The 23,396-nt window shown below is 35.7% G+C and overlaps 1 protein-coding gene across 3 annotated transcripts in view; it reads right to left on the bottom strand.

Annotated features, from left to right (window-relative positions):
• The window catches only part of LOC105839284, a 224,563-nt gene that overhangs the window by 15,315 nt on the left and 185,852 nt on the right, over positions 1 to 23,396 (bottom strand). For 2 of the 3 annotated variants that reach the window (XM_012685479.3, XM_036289894.1), the window contains 2 exons: positions 21,012 to 21,401; positions 11,570 to 11,805 (listed from right to left, as the gene is read on the bottom strand). In XM_012685479.3, coding sequence (XP_012540933.1) covers positions 11,570 to 11,805; positions 21,012 to 21,401 — 626 coding nt within the window. Of the gene's footprint in view, positions 1 to 11,569; positions 11,806 to 20,946; positions 21,402 to 23,396 lie in introns of those variants that run through there. The other variant, XR_001139286.3, reaches the window with a different exon arrangement.

The raw sequence follows: 23,396 nt of genomic DNA, 5'->3' as shown, positions 1-23,396 counted from the left end.
AGAAGGTTTAAAGGATTTAATTATAATAGAAGAGAGTAATTAATGTTTAAAAAAAATGAAAAACATTTCGACGATGTATAAAGCGGTATTTCAAAATACAGGTTGATTCAAAGAATTTTTTAATAATGTTACTGCCAACACTACAGAAACAACCTGTATTTACGTGCGAGTATTTAGAGTCCGCGGGCATACAAACTCGGTATTTATATATGTGTGCGCGTGAAGAAAGAGCTTTTGAGCCCGCACGAAGCGCGGGCGAAAAAGCTAGTGTATATTTAAGTCCATTGATAGGTTAAAATGCTTTCTTGTATAAGTTTTTTTATGGCTACTTTTATGCATACAAAAAAGTAAAAATTCATCGAATCAGAAAATATTTTTTATGTGATGATGTTTACATAGATTATTACATTGCGTTCTTTAAATCAATTGCTAAAATTAATTGGTTTTTTCCTTAGAAGTTTTTTTCAATTTATATAATAAAATTTATATGTTAAGGTAAAACTTAAAATATCGAATATTGTAGACACAGGTGCTGTAATATTAAATACATTTTTTTCTTATTTCAAATTTATCTTAATGTATAAATTTTATTTTATAAATCGAAATTTTCTAAGAAAAGATACTAACATCAATTAATTTAAAATATACAATATAATAATCAATATAAATATCGCTTAAAAAATACTTTTTGTTTCAATAAATTTTTATTTTTTATTTTCATAAAAATAACTATAAAAAATTCTTATATAAAAAAGCAAATGCGTTGATAAACATAATAGAGTTTGTACTTGTTACAATTTAGTAATATCAATTTAATAGTATTATACATAAAAAAAGTCATTTTTTTAACGAGCTGCTATGTGCAACTGAATGTTCAACTCGCAATTCGTATAGACTATAAAATTAGCGCTATACTTAGACAACCTAACATTTAGAAAAATATACTTAGATTAAAGAAGGCCTTGAGATACCTTTACCTACATGTGCATACTAATTATTCATTTCAATATGTTTGTTTTAAATCAAGCACCAAAATTATTTCAGTAATGCTGTCAACTTAAATTGTAGCGAAGAATTTAAACGCACAACTTAACGCCTTTTCCAACTGGCTTCCGAGTTAACGCTCTTTTCAATTGGCTTCCAAATTAACGCCCTTTTCAATCGGCTTCTGAGTTAACTGCCCTTTTATTCGGAAGCGATAATATATGAATTCAAAATAAGGAACACAAAGAGGCAGTCAACTGCATCAGCAACATTCAAAAATTTGATCAGTGCGAAACTCGTTTGCACGCGGTCGTGCCTGACAAAAATTAACAACGCGACATAGTAAAGAAATTTTTTTGAAGTCATTATGTAAAAGTTAAATAGTGCATTTTGTTTCTAATTGTATTTTAATTTGACAGCAGCGTATTTCAATTACAAAGTGTTATTGCACTCTGATTACACCTTTGCGCTTAATACCAAATACTTCTCATAAGAAGTAACGTTTTTCTTTCATTGCATTTTATAACAATCGTAAACTGATCTTATTTCTTTCCATTCCCGAGTAGAGTCCATTCCTTTTATTTGTTCACTTAATTCCTTCCATTTTTGTTTTCTAATTGTATTTTAGCATTGCTTTCTTTGTTTTCTAATTGTAGCATTGTTTTCTAATTGTATTTTAGCATACTTTTGAACTTCATTATTGTACAATTGTCCTTGACAAAATTAATAATTATAATTTTCTCTTTCTGCGAGTTATCACGCTTCTTTTGTTTTTCAACCAATTGATATATAAGTTATAATTTATTGTCATTTTCTCATATTGATACTTTTTTAGCGTTATTATTGAATTTTTACATACTTATCTTGCATTTATATTGTTACATCAAGAGATAGAGTAAAGTGGAATTAGAACATTTAATTTATAACTTATTGTTAGGCGCGTTGTTCATGATTGGTAACATAATAATCATAAATGTAGTTCTAAAATAACAGTACTATAAAAGTATATTAAGAATATGCATAACTTCAGTGGCACTTTTATAAAATTATTCTTTTAAAATTGATGATATAAATGCCGATAAAATTGAGCTCAGAATAAGGCTCGCCTTTATTATTTAACATTTAGAGGGCCAATATTTTTGTTAATTTTCTCGTTAAATTTACGTACGTATGTATGTATATAAACTACATCGTCGCGTCCGAATAAAAGAGCGTTAACTCGAAAGCCGATGGAAAAGGGCGTTAACTCAGAAGCCGGTTGAAAAAGATGTTAACTGGGGGTGGCACTCACTTGGACGCAGTTTAAATGGACACGGTGGATTTGTACACGGTGTTTTTGGATACGATATCTTGCGCATTGTTCATTTGCACACCGTTTTGGACACCGTTTATTTGTGCACCGTTCAGTTGCACACCGCTTAGTTGCACACCGCTCAGTTGCACACCATTCAGTTGGACACAAAAAGAAATGGACACATACACACATGCGCGCGCACACACACACACAGACACACATACAGGAGGGTGCAAGGAAAGCCTTCGGTACCCCTTCCGCACCCACCCCATCGGTAGGGTGCCCTTGGCATAGTTATTTCTCACTCTGTCCAAATGAACAGTGTGCAAATGAACGGTGTACAACTGAATGGTGTACAAATGAACAGTGTGCAACTAAACGGTGCGCAAAATATCTAAAAGCAAGTGTCTAAAAGCATCGTGTGCAAATCCACCGTGTCCATTTGAACCGTGTGCAAATGCACCGCTCCCGTTAACTGAGAAGCCAGTTAAAAAAGACGTTAACTCGCGTGCTAAAATTTTTGGCTTTATTTTAAGTTAGCAGCATTGCCGAAATAATTTTGGTGCTTCATTTAAAACATAAACATATTGAAACAAAAATTAATATGCACATATAGGTAGAACACCTTTTATTCGGAAACGATGACATGTTCTAGGCAGTAATAAGTTGTTGGTTTTTTAAATCACTTTGCTACGGTATGGCTTATACGATATATAAATTTTCAAAATTTAAACTTTGATTTTTCTACGGATTTTGGATGTCATTAATTATGATTTTAAGGTCAGATTATTTAAATTTTACACAAAAACAATGTTGTAACCATAATAAATAGTAACAATTACGTTATTGTGTACAACTTTTCTTTGAAGTTACCAAAAGCTAATGACATGAATATAACTGACCTCGGAATCGTGATCAACAATGTCAAAAATCCCTAGAAATATCAAAATTCAAATTTTACATATTTCCAATATATGCCATACCAGGATCGCTTATATTAGTCAGCTACAAACTTAAGAATTATATAGAATATATAAGTTGTATACATGTATAAATTTAACGTGATAAAAATTCAATATTAATGGAAAAATTCTCTCTACAGATTAATATATATTTTTTTATTATACTTTATAATAATAGTGACAAATTTATAAAACTTATATTTTAATTTTAAACCAAAATTTTAAAATATCAAGTTTAATTAGATAATTCCATATTAATGATTAGTCACCAATCATTAATAAATTAATAATATAAAGGAATATTTTGACAAATACTTAAAAAATTAATACGTGTCCGTCAATCTTGGTCGGGGTCGATAATGTAGAGTCATTCGTACACATTATTAACAAGATTTTGTATGTACTTCTTTTATAGATTCGGAAATTCTTTTTCAAAATTAATGTACATGTATTAATAGCATCATATGAACTGGATTTTATATCGAGAATAGACAAAATGTTTTTTAGACTGCTCTTTTTCTAACCTATATCTGCAATTATAAAAAATTACTAAAACTAACCTTTTTTTCTAGACTTTCAAACTTAATTTAAATTGCACAATATTGTTCGCAATGTTATTCCTAGAGAAATACGGTTTCATTTTATACACATATCTCGTAAATTATGTATACTAAGCAAATATTGTCATAAAGTGACAGCTCTACGTATCAAAAATAAATTTTTGTTTGTTTTTTATATTAAATCGACCGTATTCCATTAGATATTGGTGCGTACTTTAATTCTGTAAGAGTTTAGCAATTCTATAAAACCAATTAAAAAATTAGTTTAAATTGTGACGGACCGTTTTTCTCGCGGACTTGGCTCGTCAGGATGCGGATGGGAAAGGGTCCAAGACAGCAGTCAGTTTGTTGTTTATAATTGATATCTTATATTTCAATATTCACCGGATTTGTACATTACATCGATATTTCGCGGGTTTTTACGACACGGTGTCTATTTATACTTATGATATGCGGCGCGTCGCGATCAGCTGGCTCGTGTCAGACGACACGGAGCGTTGTAGGTGGTGCGGTGCCGGGAGCGCGGCCCGGCGGCGAAACGCTCGGGGCTTGTAGACGCGACGGATGCGCGGTGCGGTGCGCGGTAATTGCTCGGTCTTGTAAACTTATGCGCGGCCTGAAACGGTTTTTTTTCCTCGTATTTCGTTCGCAATTTTTGGAATTCTGACTAGGATGGCGTCGAAACCCCGAGAATCCGAGTGAAGGAATGGCGCGAGTGGGCTACCGAGAAGTAAGCTTAGTAGTAAGAAAGCTTAGTAAAGACAGAGAACACTCTACCCCCTTGGTTTGTCGGTTCGGGACAGGATGACAGAGGTGTACGAAGCCTGGAACGCTAATTGTAAGCAAAGAACTCTCTACTCTGCTTTCGCTAGGCAGGATTCTTCTCGGTGGTCATGTCGACCGAATCGAAGATGTTGGATAGCCAGTCAAGAAGTGTCTTCAGCGGCACCAGAGAGGCCTTATATACTCGTCTCGGTGCTGATTCGGGGATCTCCGGTGATCCCTGGTTTCTTCCGCTCTCAGTATCTCGGAAACCGGAATGCCTGGCGGCAAGAGTGTGCGCGCGTACGACCGTACGGTAATTGGCGGCTGCGTTTTCTTGGAAATCTTATGGCGGGCCGATGCCCGTAATACGGTCCAACGGTTGGTCGGTCAGGCCGATCGCGGCCGGTGGTCGCCGGGATGAGGTTTCGTTACATCATCCCCCCTTTAGAGCCTGAATTTGAGGCATTGCAACCAGGAAGGGCATTATTTTTCGCGGCAGGTTCGTAGGCGGCCTAGGCGGTCGAATCGCCACCTTCTGTTTCCCTATTCGCGCCTTATATTGTCGGTTGACGTGTATTGAAAAATGTGGCACATCCACAATGATTCCTGGCTCCACCTCGACAGAGATCGGCGGCGGTGGCGCGGGGCCGTATACTTGAAGCGGCTCCAATGTAGGCGTTCGATGATTGGTGGCGGTGCTTGCTCCCTGGCGGGTGGCGGGCGGCGTGGTCGGGATGGCGATTCCTGGAACATCCAGGCGTTCTTCCGTTTCGCCAGTCGGATGGTTGGATTAGCTATCCGTTGCGATGGTTGACGAGAGCTACTCGTGCGACGGATTGTGCTGAAAGCTCAGGGGCTGATTCCGGTGTGGTCGGTGGTCGCTCAAATCCTGGATTTGCCGGATTGTACGGGTCTTCCCCCAGGAGTGCGTTAATTGCGGCGAGTTCATCGTGCTCCATGGTTGGCGCAAAAATGGTGTGAAGCCGTTTGCCGGTGTTTGCCGGCCTGGTGTCCGAAGCAAGTATCTCCCCCTTCTCCGGTTCGAGCGGTTGTTTACGTTCGTGCCTATTGTTCATCTTCGCTGTTATTGTTTTTGGGATTGGTCGGTTGCTCTGCGCTGACTGGTTTCAAGTCCTGGATGTTAGTGTGTCGGTATCACTTCCCCCTCCAGCTGCGTAGATCCACAATCACTGGGGAGATGATGCGGCCTCGAGCGGCCCGATAAATTTCAGAGCCAATTTTGCGTTGAATGCCTCCGCGCGTTTGGAGAGAGAGTCGCATTTCCATAGCCACTCCCCTATTTTAGGCCGCCACTCACGGCGGCGCAAGTTGTAGTGTCTTTCCTGTCGTTGGAAAGCCCGTGCGTTCTGTATTTTCACGATTTCGTATGCCTCGTTGAGTCGGCGTTGGAGCGCATGCGGTGGCGGTCGTGTGGTTTCGGTCGGCAGTTCAGATGGACGGCAAAGTTCGCGGCCGTATGTCAGAAACGCGTGTATCCCGTCGCATCATGCATGGCGGTGTTATACGCGAATTGAATCTCGCTGATATGCTCGTCCCATATGCGATGATCCTGACGGACGTATTGTGCGATCATGGTTTTGATCACGTGGTTCGTCCATCCGACAGAGTTACAGTGGGGCGCGTATGCTGGCGTAAGTCGGTGGCGTATCCCGTTTTCTTTTAATAGCTTTTCGAACGAGCCGGACCGTAATTGCGTGCCGTTATCGGAAAGTACCTCCTTGGGGTAGCCGTGGCGTAATAGTATGGTTTCGATTAATTTGTCGGCGACCTGGCTCGCGGAGGCGCGGCGGAGAACGCGGATCTCGAGCCATTTTGTGAAACAGTCTTGCATTGTCCGAGATGCCTCGCGGTTTGGTGGTCGTGGTATCGGCGCAGCATTTCGGGGCGTCGGTCGGTGGGCATGCACTCCTTCCATTGTCTCCGGCGGAACGTCCTTGAAGTCGAGCGTGTGGAGGATATGCTCATAAGTTTCCCTCTTTCAATTTAAAGGTCCGGAGCGTCCCGCGGGCTGTTTCGGACTATCCACCAGAGATGGCGGTACCATGCGCATGTCGGGCGGATTGCGGCGCACGTAGTGGTCTAGCGGGACAGCGTCAGCCACGCGGTTGAGGAAGCCCTTCCGGTATTGTACCTCAAAGTCGAACTGTTGGAGTTCGAATGTCCATCTCCTCAGACGTCCGGTCGGGGAGTCTAACTTTCTCAGCCACCGGAGCAACTGATGGTTCGTGATGACCTTAAAGTGGTACCCTTCGAGGTAGCCCCGCATGCGGCGAATACAATCGCGAGGCACTCCAGCTCGGTCGCGCTGTAATTCCGCTCCGCGGCGTTGAGAGAGCGACTGGCGTATGCGATTACGCGCTCCCCCTCAGAGAAGTCATGTGTCAGGACCGCCCCTAAGCCTGTCGTACTCGCGTCGCTTTGCAGGACAAATTGACGCAAGAAATTCAGGCACGCTAACATTGGTGCGGTAGTCAGGGTTTTTTTTAATTGTTCGAACGCAGTTTGTTGTTCGTCCCCCCAAGTCCACCGCGTATTCTTACGCGTTAGGCCGGTTAATGGGGCGGCGATCGCGGTGAAATCCTTGACAAAACCACGAGGCGACGCCGAGGAACTGTCGCACCTGGCGGACGTTTTGCGGTGGTACCCACCTTGCAAAAGCCTCTGTTTTTTTTTAGGTCGGTGCAAATCCCGTCATGGTCGACCACGTGCCCCAGGTATTTCAAACGATTGACGCCGAAGTGGCACTTCTCCACTTAGCCGGAGGTGTGCCTCGCGTAAATGTTAAAAGACCTCGCGTAATGTATCGAGATGCTCTTGGAACGTTCTGCTTATGATGATGATATCGAGATATACAAATATCCGCGGCTCTATTTTGGGCCCAAGAACGGTGTCTAATAGGCACTAAAATTTTGCGGGTGCCGAGTGGAGTTCGAAGGGCATTACTCGGAACTGGAAAAGTCCCTTGCCGGGTACAGTAAATATGGTTAGGTGTCGGTTTCCGGGGTCGAGCGGCACCTGCCAATACCCACTTTTTAAATCGAGAGTCATTAGATATTTTGCTCCGCGGAGCTTATCGAGAGTCGCAGTGATGTGCAGGAGCGGGAACGCGTCGGGTTCGGTCACTTCGTTTACACGTCGGAGGTCTACGCAAAACCAGGGTCGTCCTTCCTTCTTTTTCACAATGACGACCAGGGAACCTCCACAGGCTTTGCGAGGGTTCGATGACCCCTTCGCGTAGCATTTCCTCGACCTCGTTGTCAATAATTGCCTGTATTGCGGAGTTCCGGGGCTGGTAACGCTGCTTGATCGGGGTATCGTTTTTTACGCGGATCCTGTATTGTAGGCGGTCGGTTGATCCGCGGAATAACGGTAGCTCCTGTTTGAAAAATTTGCGCAGTCGCTCTTTCTTCGCTGCCGTGCGTTCCCCGTTCATAGTTTGTACGAGGTATCGGGTATTGCTTACGGTAGCGCGTTTAATTGGCGGCGGGGAAATGGCCCGGCGGAATCGCGCCCAGAGGTCCACCCCAATCAAGACTTCGCCGTCGAGGTCTGGCATAATCTGGAGGTCGTGCCATATTTTATGGTCGGCCGTAGCGATCGGTAGAGTCATGTACCCCGTTATTACGGTGCTCGACCCGTTTACGAGATGTACCTGTCCCGTAGCGGGCCGTGCCGTGAATTTGACGGCCTGGAGGCATTCGGCGGTGTGGGTGCTGATAAAGGAGGAGCCTCGGAATCAGTGTCGAGCAGCGCGAGGAACGACAACCCCTAAATATGGATCGGAAGGTGCAGTCGCGATTGATACTCTATTCGGAGGATCGGAGCGCGATTGCGCCATTCTCGGCCCTAGCGGCATTTCCCGGTGACGGATGGCAGTCTTTCATGAAGACGCCGTCCTTGCCGCATTGCGAGCAAAACTTTCGCGGTATGCGCCGGCAGTCAAAGCGAGTATGCCCACGTTGTTTACACCGCCAGCAGCACTCGTTCTTATCATAGGTGGTCGCGATGATAGCGACGGTCTTTGGTACAGGTTGACAAGTCCTGCATTGCTCCTCGTGGCTTTTGAAGTCCTCCACGCGCCACAGCAACCCGTTTATTCGGGTAACGTCGTCCCGGCGCATGTACATTTTATACTGGGGTTGCAGATTTTCGTATAGGATGTCAAGTTGATCGACCCTCGTATACCCCCTTCCTCCGCGCGTCACTTTATCGTAAGTAGTTCCGTGGCGTATTTACGATATTTTTCCCCGAGGCCTTGTACTCGTATCTGAATCTCGTGTCGTAACTAAGCTCGGTATCGGCGGGGCAGATAGTATTCGCGGAACTCATCGAAGAACTCGCCCCACGTTTCCCAGTTTGCTGGTTGTTCCGGTACCAGAGAAGGGCCTCTCCTTTGAGTAATTCCGGTAGCCCCCTCAGTAGGTTTTGTTCGTCGTATCTATATTCTTTTTGCAATTCGACTCACTCGAGAAATGTCATAGGGTCTTTGCCGTCAAAGTGGCAGCCCCATTTTCTGATTCGTGATCTTGGCCGGGGTTTCTGCTGGTGCATCACTGTCCAGTCCTACTATCGCAATTTACGAGGTCTCCGCCGGCGTCCGTGCTCGGCATATGAGTGAATTCGCTAGGGTGTCAATCTATATACTCGCTTAACCGGCGGCAAAGGTCGTCGAGAGTCCCGTCGGACGGGAGACCGAAGTTTGTAGGCTTATTAATTAGATCGATCTTTTTCTCCAGATAGATCCAATTTTTCGGCATTTACCTTATTTTCCGGAGTCACTCGCTTTCTATATATAAAATTTTTCTTTTTTTTTCGTCTGTTGTCTCTTGGTACGGTGCTTATAGTCCCTGTTCGGGTGCCATGTGACGGACCGTTTTCCTCGCGGACTTAGCTCGCCAAGATGCGGATGGGAAGGAGTCCAAAACAACAGTCAGTTTGTTGTTTATAACTGATATCTCATATTTCAATAATCGGGTTTGTACGTTACATCGATATTTCGCGGGTTCTTACGACACGGTGTCTATTTACATTTGCGGTATGCGACGCGTCGCGATCAGCTGGCTCGTGTCAAGCGACACGAAGCGTTATAGGTGCTTGCGGTGGTGATGCAGTGCCGAGAGCGCGGCCCGGCGGCAAAACGCTCGGCTTGTAGACGCGACGGGTGCGCGGTAGTTACTCGGTCTCGTGAACTTATGCGCGGCCTGAGGCGGTGTTTTTCCTCGTATTTCGTTCGCGATTTTTGGAATTCTGACTAAGACGGCGCCAAGACCTCGAAAATGTTCGGGAGAGGCCGAGAACTTTCGACCCCGGGAATCCGAGCCGGTGAAGGAGTGGCGTGAACGGGCTACCGAAAACGCTCAGTGAAGGCAGAAAACACTCTACCCCCTTGGTTTGCCGGCTCGGGAGAGGATAACAAAGGCGTGGAGCCTAGAACGCTAGGCAAAAGTGGAGAACTCTATACTCTGCTTTCTGTAGACAGGTTTCTTCTCGGTGGTTGTATCGAGCGGATTGGAGACGCTGGATAGCCGGTCGAGAAGTGTCTTCACCGGCACCAGAGAGGCCTTATATACTCCTCTCGGTGCTGGTTCGAGGATCTCCAGCGATCCCCGATTTCCTCCACTCTCAGTATCTCGGGAACCGGGATGTTGGCGGGAGGAGCGTGCGTGCGTACGACCGCGTTTTCTTGGAAATCTTATGGCGGGTCGGTGCCCGTAATACGGCCCGACAGTTGGTCGGTCGGACCGGTCGCAGCCAATGGTCGCCAGGACGGGATGAGGTTCGTTACAAAATAAAAAATGTCGGTAAAACAGACAACTTTAAGATGTAAGTGCCCCACATGCGCACAATAAACGGACACAGCAGGCTAAGTGGAACGGACACAGTGCGAAATGGACACATCGTAGTAGCAATCGGATACAGTAACAAACGGACACATTGCAAAACGGACACAGTATAAAACAAACACAGTCCAAAACGGACACTGTTCGAAATGGACACAGTGTGAAACGGATCCAATTCGAAACGGACACAGTGCAAAACGGATACAGTGCGAAACGCACACAGTGTCAATCAGACAAAGTAAAGTTCATACGTGTTTTCAGATTTCCAATACAATGTACATGGGTTAGCGACTTGGACGTGGTGGGTACAAAAGGGGGACCGAAAGCCCCCCCTATCCCCTCCTCTCTCTCTCTGTGTGTGTGCGTGCGTGCGTGCGTGCGTGCGTGCGTGCGTGCGTGCGTGCGTGCGTGCGCGCGCGCGCGTCCAAAGCATTCTCTATACCACATGAATTTACGACTTTTGCACTGTGTCCATTTCGTACTGTGTCCGTTTCGCAATGTGTCCGATTGCCATCACGGTGTGTCCGTTTCACTCAGCCTGCTGTGTCCCTTTATTATTATGCGCATCTGGGACTCTTTAGGATCCCAAAAATAATTTTTTTGCTTTTTGACATAAACTCAACCTTTAAGGCCGCCGCACAGACTTCTGCATAATACAAAATGCACAATGCATAAAAGAATTAACCAATCAAAGGTCTTTATTTCTATCCTGGGAATGGAAATAAACGACTCTGATTGATTGATTCTCTTATGCGTCATGCACTATGCGTTATGCAAAAGTCTGCGCGGCGGCCGTTATTCTTTAGATTTTGGTGCGTACTTTAATTCTATAAAAGTTTTGTGATTCTAAAACCAATTAAAAGATTAGTTTCTTTAATGTCGGTAAAAGAGACGACTTGAAGATCCTCTTAAACTCGAATTTGGATACGAAATATAGAACATTCTGTAAAATATCAATTTTTTGACCATTCAAACACATTTTGCTCTATTCTTTTTTTACATATAATGTATTTTTTGTATTTTATATCAAATAGAAATAGTTGTTTATCGCTTTTCCTTCGCGGCGTTCTCACTACTTACGTTAAATTCATTGCGTGAAATGTTTTATGCATTGAATAAGATATCAAGTTCAATTATACGCACTTTTGATACATCAGAAGATGTTGTAATCTCCGAATTCAAGTTGTTGACTGATCCAATCGAACCAAAAGCTTGAGCAAACATCTCGCAAGGACTGTTGTTGAAAGAATTTTGAGACTGACCAATTCCACTGTCGCCAGGACTCGGACTGCCGGAAGAAGTGGATAATTGAGACTGTAATTGATTGGAGCAATACTTGTCACAAAATAGCGCTCTGCGTAATGGCGGCGAACTTGCTTCTGAAATTCAAGATTACTCATCGGCAAAACAAATTATATAATTGCATTTATATTCATAATTATATTACGTTTAATTTACTAAATTTTAGAGAAAAAGGAGTTATGGAATAAGGAACTCTCTAATTTTAATATCTTTTCTTTAACATCTTCCACAGCAAAAAAAATATCAAACATTAAATATCAAATGTTGGAAAAATTTATTACATTTATTGATTAATAATTACGACTATAAATATAGTTTTTAATTATAATAAATAATTAAAATTTTGTTTGAAAATAAATCTTAAATATTATTTAAATTTTCAATAAATAAAATTAATTATATATATATAAAATTTATATATAATTGTGATGATTTCAATTGATTGATCGAAACAATCTCAATTAATTGAAAATAACGATCATTATTTATCAAAATAACTAACTACTTTAAAAAATATTAATTAAAAAACCTAATTATTAATTATTAGCTTTAGTTGCTGATTTATAACATTAATTTAACAGAGAAAGAGAGAGAGAAAAAAAGAGAGAGAATGGCATTGAATAATAAATAAAATAACATCGATTAATGTCAATATTTGAATATCTTTTTTTACACATTTTGGAACAAGATTAAGGGAACATCTAATTTTTTCGGAAGCAAAGTGTAAAGTTCAAACTGCCATAACTTTAAGAATAATGGACATAAAAAGATTACCAAAAGCAGATTGAAGGGACAAAATATCTACCTTTCGACGGTTATATTACAATTTCAATTTTTTTTAATTTTAAAAAAATTTTGACAAAAAAAATATTGAAATTTCAAAATTTTTTTTATGTTTGTTTAATTGCATGGGTAAAAATAAATTTTTTTATAAATAAAACCAATTGGTCTTAAGAGGATGCTGAACCTGTCCTGTTTTACCGATTTTGATTATTTCCAATTCATTAATCTTTTAATTGTATTTACAGAATTAAAAATCCTTTTCCACAATTAAAGTACAGACAATAACATAATGCGCACGTAACAATTTTATACAAAAAACAAAAAAAATTTTAATGTAATTTAAAAATAAAAAATATTTTTATTTTTTGTATAAAATTGTTACGTGCGCATTATGTTATCGTCTGTACTTTAATTGTGAAGAAGGATTTTTAATGTAAATATAATTAAAAGATTAATGAATCAGAAATAATCAAAATAATCAGTAAAACAGGACACGTTCATCTCCTTAAAAGCTCAAATCTTAAGCATTGTTTCCGTTTTTTGTACAATCCTCTACGGTTTTTTTAAACAAGTTGTTGACATTTTTCAAAAAAATGTTATTTGTTGTTTTTAAAAAAATGAAAAGAGTGTTAGAGCGAGAGGGGTGTTACAAACTACGAGGTAAAAAACCTAATTGATTATTCTATTCTGATACCCCTTACCCCCCACGTCAAATACAATATCTAATATATATCTTTATAATTAAACTTTTGGACTTGACTGTGGGATCTCGCGTATACTTTCCCCTTCCGTCAGCTGCCAATACTCCTCACCTTATCTCCCTCTAAACTCCCTTCTGTTACTTTATTCCTCCATGGTGACAACCATCGAAAAATAGGTTTTGCCCATTAATTTGCTTTTTAGTCATTTTTTCTATAATCATTATTCGCAAGGTTATGGCAGTTTAAACTTTAAACTTTGCTTCCGGAAAAATTAGGTGTTCTCTTAATTTTGTTCCGGAGTGTATATAATTCGTAATTCTTATTGTCATCAGAATTAAAAAAATAACGGCACTTTTTCTCTGTTTCGTCAAATAACTAGCACATTTATTAAAATAAATATAGTATAATATTAATATAACGCAACATTTTATACCATTTATTTCCATAGATCTTTATCAGGTGCACATAAATAAAAATGGTGAATTACGTTGTTTTGAAAGGTCTTATAAAAGCTATATATAAATTTCTGAGTTTGTGATGGCAATTTTGCGTACTTTACAAAGCGAAAAATACAAATATATAAAGTAAATTGTAATTAATAAGTGTAAATCACAAATCTACATATTTCTGTTGTCACATAAAAATTGCGTCCAGTAATAAAAACTAAAAAAGACAATAATTAATATTATGTTGTAAAAGAAAGAAAAACACGTTTGCGATTCCAAGCGGCTACATATAAACTGATAATCACAGTCAAGATAAAACCAGAATATAATGTTAGGATTAACGTAAATTCTGTAATACTGTTTTAAATACAATTTAAATTATCTATGTCCTTCTTCAGGTTAATGGTATTCATACTTTTTTATTAAAAAACATCTATTCCCAACATCTACTCTATTTTTTCTTTTTTTGACTGCAGTATTCAATTTTTGGGGACATAAAAAGCGTGTTTATGCCAAATTTGTTTAAATGTTGGTAAATGACTAATATTTTTATTGACTTTTTTAATGAACAGTAACTTTATTGAATTGTGATTCAGTGTTGCTGTGAGTGAAATTTATTTTATTCTTTAATGTGTTTAATCATGAATAAATATGTTTACCAATTTAACTTTCTGGGAAAGCAATTGTTCACTATATTTTTATTTATTTTAATATTCTTCATGTGAAATTTGTCGTCGGATAATAAGATGGCAAGCTAATCTAGAATTAACAAATTTTATATTTGATGGAGAATATTACGAACATGTTTGATAGCTCAACGAAATTTCCGCCAATTTTAACTGACATTGTACATACGTGAAAAAATTAAATACTGTAACCCAAGAAAAAAATAGACTAGATGTTGGAAATAAAACGAGAGTTGTGTACTGCCTCGATTGTGTTAATTGTAATTCATCTTACATTAGGCAAATTAAACCATAAGTATTAACACGTATATAAAAACACCTCAATAGTATTAAGAAACATAAGAGCAATCATTCAATAATCAGTAAAATTCGTTTAACCATCAATCATAATTTCAAATATTAAAACGGATTTTTACATTATGAAATAACCAATAGAAAAAGAGAAATTGTTGAGACTTTATCTTCATAAAAAGAAGTACAAACACCAATAACCTACAAAAGCATACCAATAATTTAAATTGTATTTATAACAGAAAAAAATTAATAATAACAATAATAATAAAATTTGTGTAATACTAAAAATCATATTCTGATTTCATTTGATTGTAATCAGTTTACATGTGGACTCTTAGAATAGCGAATGTGTTTTTCTTTCTTTTACAACATAATTTCTTTCACAATGTTAATGAATTATAGTTCTTTTAATTTTAATTTTATAACTAAACGCAACAAATTTTTATCTGACAACAGAAATATGTAAATTCGTGATTATCTATTCTAATAAATTACCAATTTACTTAATACACTTACACTTTTCAAATTAAATTACGTAATTTACCAGCGAACTAACAAATTTACAGTTTCTGTAAGACCTTCCAAAGCAATGTGATTCGCAACTTTTATCACAGTTGGGAACTAATAAGTTATTTGTAACAAAGTTACAGGTTACAGTTACTTTTTTAGTAACTAATAATTTAACTTCGTTACTTTTCTCCATCTGTAACTGTAACTTAACGCAGTTAATTTTATTTGTAACTAATAACTATTTTTTGTAACTAATAACTATTTTGATAATTACTTTAATAATTACTTTTTTTGGAATGCGCTAAAACTTTTAATCAACAACCGAAAAAAATCGAGTCTATTTATCTTAATTACACTGCAATTAAGCAACTTTTTATTAAATATATATAATAAACAGGCATTACGAATTCTGCACATAATTAAGCACATAATATACGACAGTTAGTAAAGCGTAAAATGTAAGATTCTTATTTCTTATATTTAAAATAATTAATGCACAATTATTTAATAAAAAAGTAAATAAAAAGTAACGACTCGTTATTTTTTTAATAACTATAACTATAATGAGTTATTTTTCAAAATCGATAACTTGTAACTGTAATTACTTTTTCAATAAAAAAAACTAACTATAACTAGTTACTTTTACCAAGTAACTTTCCCAACCCTGATTTCTATTTATATGTACTTGATAAGAATCTAAATGAATAACCGAAACATTGCGCTACATTAATATCTATTTCAATAAATGTGCCAGTTGGTCGACGAAACAAAAAGCTTTATTTTTCTTTTCTATATAATAAATACATTCTTTAACCTTTTAAATAGCGCATTATTGTTTGAGACCCACTTTTTTTCTTAATATTATCTAGAGATTTTTGGGATTGCTGATTACGAATCTGAAGTCAAATTTTCAAAATTCAAGATGGCGGATCCAATATGACGGTCAAAAATTCAAAAATTCATTCAATTTAAACAAAAATCTGTAATAAGGGGTTTTCAGGGCCACTGACTACAAATCCAAAGTCAAATTTTAAAAATTGAAAATGGTGGAGTCAACATAATTATTTAAACAAAACTGGCTATCGCGGATTTTTGCTAAAATATGATAAAATAACGATTCATGTTGAATCCGTCATGTTGAATCTGCCATCTCCTAAATTTCGAAAATCTTATTGTAGATTCAAAATTAGCATAACTCGAAAACCTTTTATTACATCCTCACGTAAATTAAATGAACTTTTAAATTTTCGTCCGCCATCTTGAATTTTAAAAATCTGACTTCAGATTTTAATTCTAAAATCCAAAAAACAAAATCTATGTACATTTCAAATATATTTATAGGGCTTTTTTCCACAACTAAATTATTTCAGGTAAATTAGCATTTTTTAACTCATTTAATTATAACAATAAAAATAATAAACATATCAATTCCTTAGTACTCAAAATATCAATATTGAACCCTTAGTCACTTGAAAAAATAAAAAACCCGATCAGGATACTTTAAAAAGTTAAATATTGAGAAAATCGATAATAAAAAGGTGGAAAAAATACTTCCCACTGACACTCAAAAAGTTAACACTTTGCATCATGGTGAATCACTGAGCAATCCATCAAGATCTCTCTAGTTTTTAATCATTTTAACGATTTTTCAATCCTTTAAAGTCGGTTTTTTTACTTTCTAATAGTTCGGGATACATTAAACATACCTTAAGATATGTTTAAAAAAAAAATATATATATATACATATATGACCATAAATTTGTATTTATTTATTTGCTATAAATAAATATCCAAAATTTACTGCTTTTTGAAAAAATACATTTTCTCTAGAAAAAAAGCGTTAATTTCTAAAAAAAACTCTACATCTGGGAGTTTTTGAAATTGCTAATTACGAATCCGTTGTCAAATTTTCGAAAATAGCGGATTCAATATGGTAAACACAATATTAAAAATTCAATTACTTTTCATGAAATTTAATGTCTAGGGATTTTTTAGGATGCTAATTACAAATCCGTTAACAAAATTTCAAAATTTTAAATAGTGAATCTAATATAACATAAAATTAAAAATTCAATTAATTTCATATCTAAGAGTTTTGTCATATTAAATCCGCAATTTTAATTTAAAAAATCGGACGTATAATCATTCGTAATTAGCATCCGGAAAATCCCTAGATATTAAGTTTTACAAGATTTGATTTAATTTTTAGTTTTATGTTCGCCATATTAAATCCGCCATTTTAAATTTTGAAAATCTGATATTAAATTCGAAATTAGCAACCCAAGAAACCTCTAGATACAGAGTTTCATCGAAATTGGTAAGCAAGAATAATTCGTGACTCAAAGGGTTAAGTAAAATTTACAAGTATAAATATATAATTTAGATATAAATATATATAATATAATAATATTATATATAATATATTATAAGAAACATTTCATAATAATGTTTTTTCTCACACAAAATTCTCATAATGGCCTCAGCCTAAAGTTCGGGGTGGAGCGATGGTGGCCCATGTGGCACTCAACATGTTAATCATAGTTATATATTTCTTTTTTTAGGCTATCATTTTAGTTAACATATTGATTAATGGCCACTAATAAAAAAACCTTGTGTAGTCTTTAATATTTCATATTCTCATTCTTATTTTTATTCTTCTCTTGCTTCAATTTTTTGTTAATTCGGTTTGCATCATTTTTCTGAAAAACTTGCAGTACAATAGATATTAATCTATTGCTAATTAATTTTTATTATATATACAGGGTGTTTGGTAAAGATTTATGCAATTTTTATAAGCAGGTAGAGCGCATTAAGCTGAACATAAAATCCTCATCGTTTTTCCATTTTCACAATAGTTAACGAGTTATAGACTTGTAAAATTTTCTGTATTAGCCCGGCCTACCGGCAAATGCAAGCACGCCGAGCGCCCGACCGCGGCGGCCGCCCCTCCCTAGCGCTTGAACCTTGAGATTGCTAGGCGCGCGGAGGGAGTTGTTACAACAAGCGGCAATGACTACGCACAATGTGTACGTGTACATACATGTGTACAAAAAAATATCAGTTCTAATGCTTAAAGAAGCAATTACTAAATTTATTTTTTTTAATAAATAATGATTATTTTTAATAAAAAATTTTTTTTGGTGATAGTCTTAAATGTCGTAAACTGTCATAAATTTTAAAAGAAGCTATTATCATGTGCTCAAAAACAAATTTATCCTTCTTTAAACAACATTAGAAAATTTTATCGATTAAAATGGAAATAACAACCAAATAAAATGTTTCAACTTTATATTCTTAATTTGTTTCAACTTTATATTCTTAATTAAAAATTAAATAACGAGGATATTTATATTTTTAATAAAATTAATCCTTGTGATAGACTTATAATACACGGAAAAAACTTTGTGGTAAAAATTACTATGGTAAGTAGTAAACGCGTGCTAAGGAGGAATTATGAAAATTTTTATTATGTTCTTCATCAAATTACGATAATATTTACACTACTTATATGATATAATTCTCTGAAATTTCTTCTTACAGTTCGTGGTTACTATCATAAATAATAAATCATAATTTTACTATAAAATGTTCTCCGTGTAGATTTACAAATATATAAATTTATTAAATGTTTGAAAACTTATAAACAATATTTATTTAATTCAAGAAAATTTTAGTATGTAATGTGTGTGTATTTGGTGTGTGTGTGTGTGTGTGTGTGTGTGTGTGTGTGTGTGTGTGTGTGTGTGTGTGTGTGTGTGATACATACACGAAAATGTTAAACATTATTTGTTTTGTGTAAAGTGAGGTGTTTATTATCAATATAATATTCTTTTCAACCATTAAAAATAAGATAATTATTTAAAAAAAATAAAATTAAAAATGAATAATTGATTTTCTTAAAACTAGAATCATATTTTTCTACGTGTGCGTGTATTGTATAGTAATCAGCATGAATAATAATAGTGATATAAAATCGCGAACTAAGGAATGATTATTCATTTTCCTGTCACAAAGTGATTATTCTTTTCTCGCGTATGTACGTACATACACCACACACACACACACACACACACACACACACACACACACACACACACGCGCGCACACACACACACGCACGCACGCACACGCACACGCACACGCACACGCACACGCACACGCACACCAAATACACACACATTACATACTAAATTCTCTTGAATTAAATAAATATTGTTTATAAGTTTTCAAACATTTAATAAATTCATATATTCGTAAATCTACACGGAGAAAATTTTATAGTAAAATTATATATGATTTATTATTTATGATAGTAACCACAAACTGTAAGAAGAAATTTCAGAGAATTATATCATATAAGTAGTGTAAATATTATCGTAATTTGATGAAAAACGTAATAAAAATTTTCATAATTTCTCCTTGTCACGCGTTTATTACTTACCAGAGTAATTTTTACCATAAAGTTTTTTCCGTGTATTATAAGTCTATCACAAGAATTAATTTTATTAAAAATATAAATATCCTCGTTATTTAATTTTTAATTAAGAATATAAAGTTGAAACAAACATTTTATTTGGTTGTTATTTCCATTTTAATCGATAAAATTTTCTAATGTTGTTTAAAGAAGGATAAATTTGTTTTTGAGCACATGATAATAGCTTCTTTTAAAATTTATGACAGTTTACGACATTTAAGACTATCACCAAAAAAAATTTTTTATTAAAAATAATCATTATTTATTAAAAAAAAATAAATTTAGTAATTGCTTCTTTAAGCATTAGAACTGATATTTTTTTGTACACATGTATGTACACGTACACATTGTGCGTAGCCATTGCCGCTTGTTGTAACAACTCCCTCCGCGCGCCTAGCAATCTCAAGGTTCAAGCGCTAGGGAGGGGCAGCCGCCGCGGTCGGGCGCTCGGCGTGCTTGCATTTGCCGGTAGGCCGGGCTAATACAGAAAATTTTACAAGTCTATAACTCGTTAACTATTGTGAAAATGGAAAAACGATGAGGATTTTATGTTCAGCTTAATGCGCTCTACCTGCTTATAAAAATTGCATAAATCTTTACCAAACACCCTGTATATAAATAATTATATTACATGAGAATATCTACTCAATTATGTCTAATAAGTAAATCAACTCAAGTGTTACACTTTTAGTAAGCTTTGAATATGTTGTAATCAAAATAACACGTATTTTTTTTATATGAGCCCATATAGTTATTAAAGAGAATAAAAACCTTCTAAAAAATTAGTTTTTACAATTACAATTGACATATCAATATTATTTAATGTTCGTTCTAACGTGAAATTTTCCTGTAAAAAAAGGCATTTTTTGTTAATTAGTAATATAAACAACTTTATAAATAACTCAGAAAAATAACACACCTTAATGTTAATAAAGATATCGAAAAGATAAAATTCCAAAAAACAGAAAACAATTCAGGTTTTAGTGCCCAAAATAATTAAAAAGTAATTTTAAAAAGGTGGAGACTCTGGAATCCCGCTGGGCCGCAAAAGGTTAATTCGCCAAAGCCAGAAAATAAATTAAAAAGTGTACGATAAAGACTTTAAACATTAGTGTCACAATCAAACCGTAAGGTAATAATTAATAAATAAAAAATAAAATAATAAAATTATATAAGTAGATTCTATAATTAGATAAGTATGTTACAACTGTCACTCAATAAAAACGAATAGTCATCTCTTATTTTGGTTTTTGAAAAACTCTGATGTTGGTAGATTACAACATCAAAGCTCAAAAATGAAAAGTGTTTACTTGGTTAAGCTTACTTGTAAGAAAACAAAATGGTATTCCATAACCCCTTCCTTGCCTCTATTATTAAAAAGTCACTTGCCTAATACGGTACTTTCAGTATTTTTAGAAAGGTCTAAGGTACTAGGTTTTTGTTGTTTGGTGCCGAACAAAACTTTCAGGCGACTCGTTTTCTGATCATTTTTATCTAAATGCATCTCGAACGCAGCGCGCATTCCTTCCTGTTCAAAGGACGACGTTGGAATAGGTGGCGGTTGATATTGCGCAACATTCTTCAGCTGATTTTTGACGCAGCTCAAGCCCTTTTTGTCATGTCTTAGTGAATTTACCCAATTTTTATCGGAAAATAAATTATAATCGTTACGATTGAGATTGAAGCTTTCCTTCCGACTAATCGATACGTCTCTTATCACGCATTGTTGTGTTTTAGGCACCGCGTGACTTACGAGATCACAACTGGATCCGGAAAATTCTACAAGTAAAAAATATAGATTAAATTTCACAATAATTTTATAACATTTCATGATTAGTATAATTATTAAGATTCACATAGCATGTAACATGCTAGTAATATTACAATATTGCAATATTATTACAAATTACAATGTAATATTATGGAAATTTTATAACGCAATATATCACAATATAACATTCCTGTAACATTTGTTTTTGTTTTATATTGTAGTACGTGATGTATATAATTTTAAAATATCATTACATTACAGTACAAATATTACATGATATATCGTGCTACAATTACAATATTATAAAAACATACAATATGGTAAAGGAATAAATAAGCGGCATAATGTCTCATTATAATATTGTTATGGAAAAAATTATATTGTTGTGATATCGCTTACATTATATTGTATGAAAAAACTACAATTTTATTGAGATATTCAGATTATTACTTGATCATATTTTACAAGTTTTTAAAGGTGTTATTTTTTGTAAAAATTTTTGTAAAATATTCCTTAAAAGAATTCCCAGATTTTTTACGACTTTTATACAAGATTCCAGGTAAGATTAGAAAATTTTTAAATACAATTATAAAATAATTGTTAACACGGGCACACAAAAAATAAAAAGTTGTCTGAAAAGAATACTCTACTAGGCTATCTTTATGTATTTTGACGTGCTAAACACGAATCCGGTGTCAGAATTACTCCATCACCCACCTTTTTTTAATTAAAAAAAATGGCCTAAAAAACCTTGAAAATCGTTATAATTTCGCTGCACGTAGAAAATGGTAGGTAATAAAACAATACTAACATCGAATGTTCAGCGGCTCAAAATACATATCATGGCCTGGTCCGTGATACAGATCAATTTTGTTTTGGTGCGGCAGTGCAGCACAGCCACCCACAAAAAAATAATCTGTATCACGGACTAGACTATGATATCTTTATATATTATGAGCCGATGAACACAAATCCGATGTCAGAATTGTGCCATTACTCACCATTTTCCACGTACAAAGCAATTATTGCAATTTTTAAGGTTTTTAGACAACCTTTTTGATTAAAAAAAAAGGTAATGGGGTAATGGGATATTCTGACATTGGATTCGTGTTTAGCACATCAAAATACATAAAGACAGCCTAGTGAAGTTCAAACAACTTTTTGTTTTTTATGTGCCTGTGTAATTATTCAGTTTAGGGAAGACAGTTTCGATAACCTCGACCTTGACATATGTTATCAAGGTCATTCTCTTGAGTGACCTTCGAAAGGTTTTAACCGTCGCTCGTGATTCGTTAAAAAGTTATTAATAAAAAATTTCATAAAAATAACACATGATAATTATTCAGTATAGAAATGTACACCACATGGGTTTACGACTTTCCTTGCGAAATTCGTCTCACGTCTTGTAATACATATTAATTTTATAAGAGAGCATGAAATATAATTATCTGACACAATATAGATAGAATCGTAGTATATACAGGATGTCCTACATAAGATATAAAAGTCTTCATGGAAAGATAGATAGGATCAAAGTGAACATAAAAGTTTACCATAGTTTTTGGATATCTCCAATGATAGCCGAAATATTAATTTTTCAAATTGTACTCCCCCCAGCCGGCAACCAATGCTTGACACAGTGCTATAACTCGGCACTTCCCTCGGCGCGCTCTCATTCGTACAATTTGAGAAATTAATATATCTATCATTGAAGATATCCAAAAACTAGATTTTATGTTCACCTTGATTCCGTCTATCTTTCCGTAAATACTTTCATACCTTATGTAGGATATCTTGTATACATCAATCACAATACTCTCAGTTCATTCTTCGGTCGTTTTTCAGTCATCTAGAAGTAATTGCTTGTCACACTCAATAGTGATTCCTTACTTTCGTTTATTATGTTGTTTCATAAATTTCTATACTTAATGCATAATTATAATAAATGTTGGAATGCTTATGTGAACGTACATTTATATTGTAACGAGTACGCAGATGGGCCA

This window comes from Monomorium pharaonis, chromosome 7, assembly GCF_013373865.1.
Source record: "Monomorium pharaonis isolate MP-MQ-018 chromosome 7, ASM1337386v2, whole genome shotgun sequence".
Classification (NCBI taxonomy): Eukaryota; Metazoa; Arthropoda; class Insecta; order Hymenoptera; family Formicidae; genus Monomorium; species Monomorium pharaonis.
Note: the sequence above shows the minus strand (reverse complement) of the source record. Positions and strands in the feature narration are given on the sequence as shown.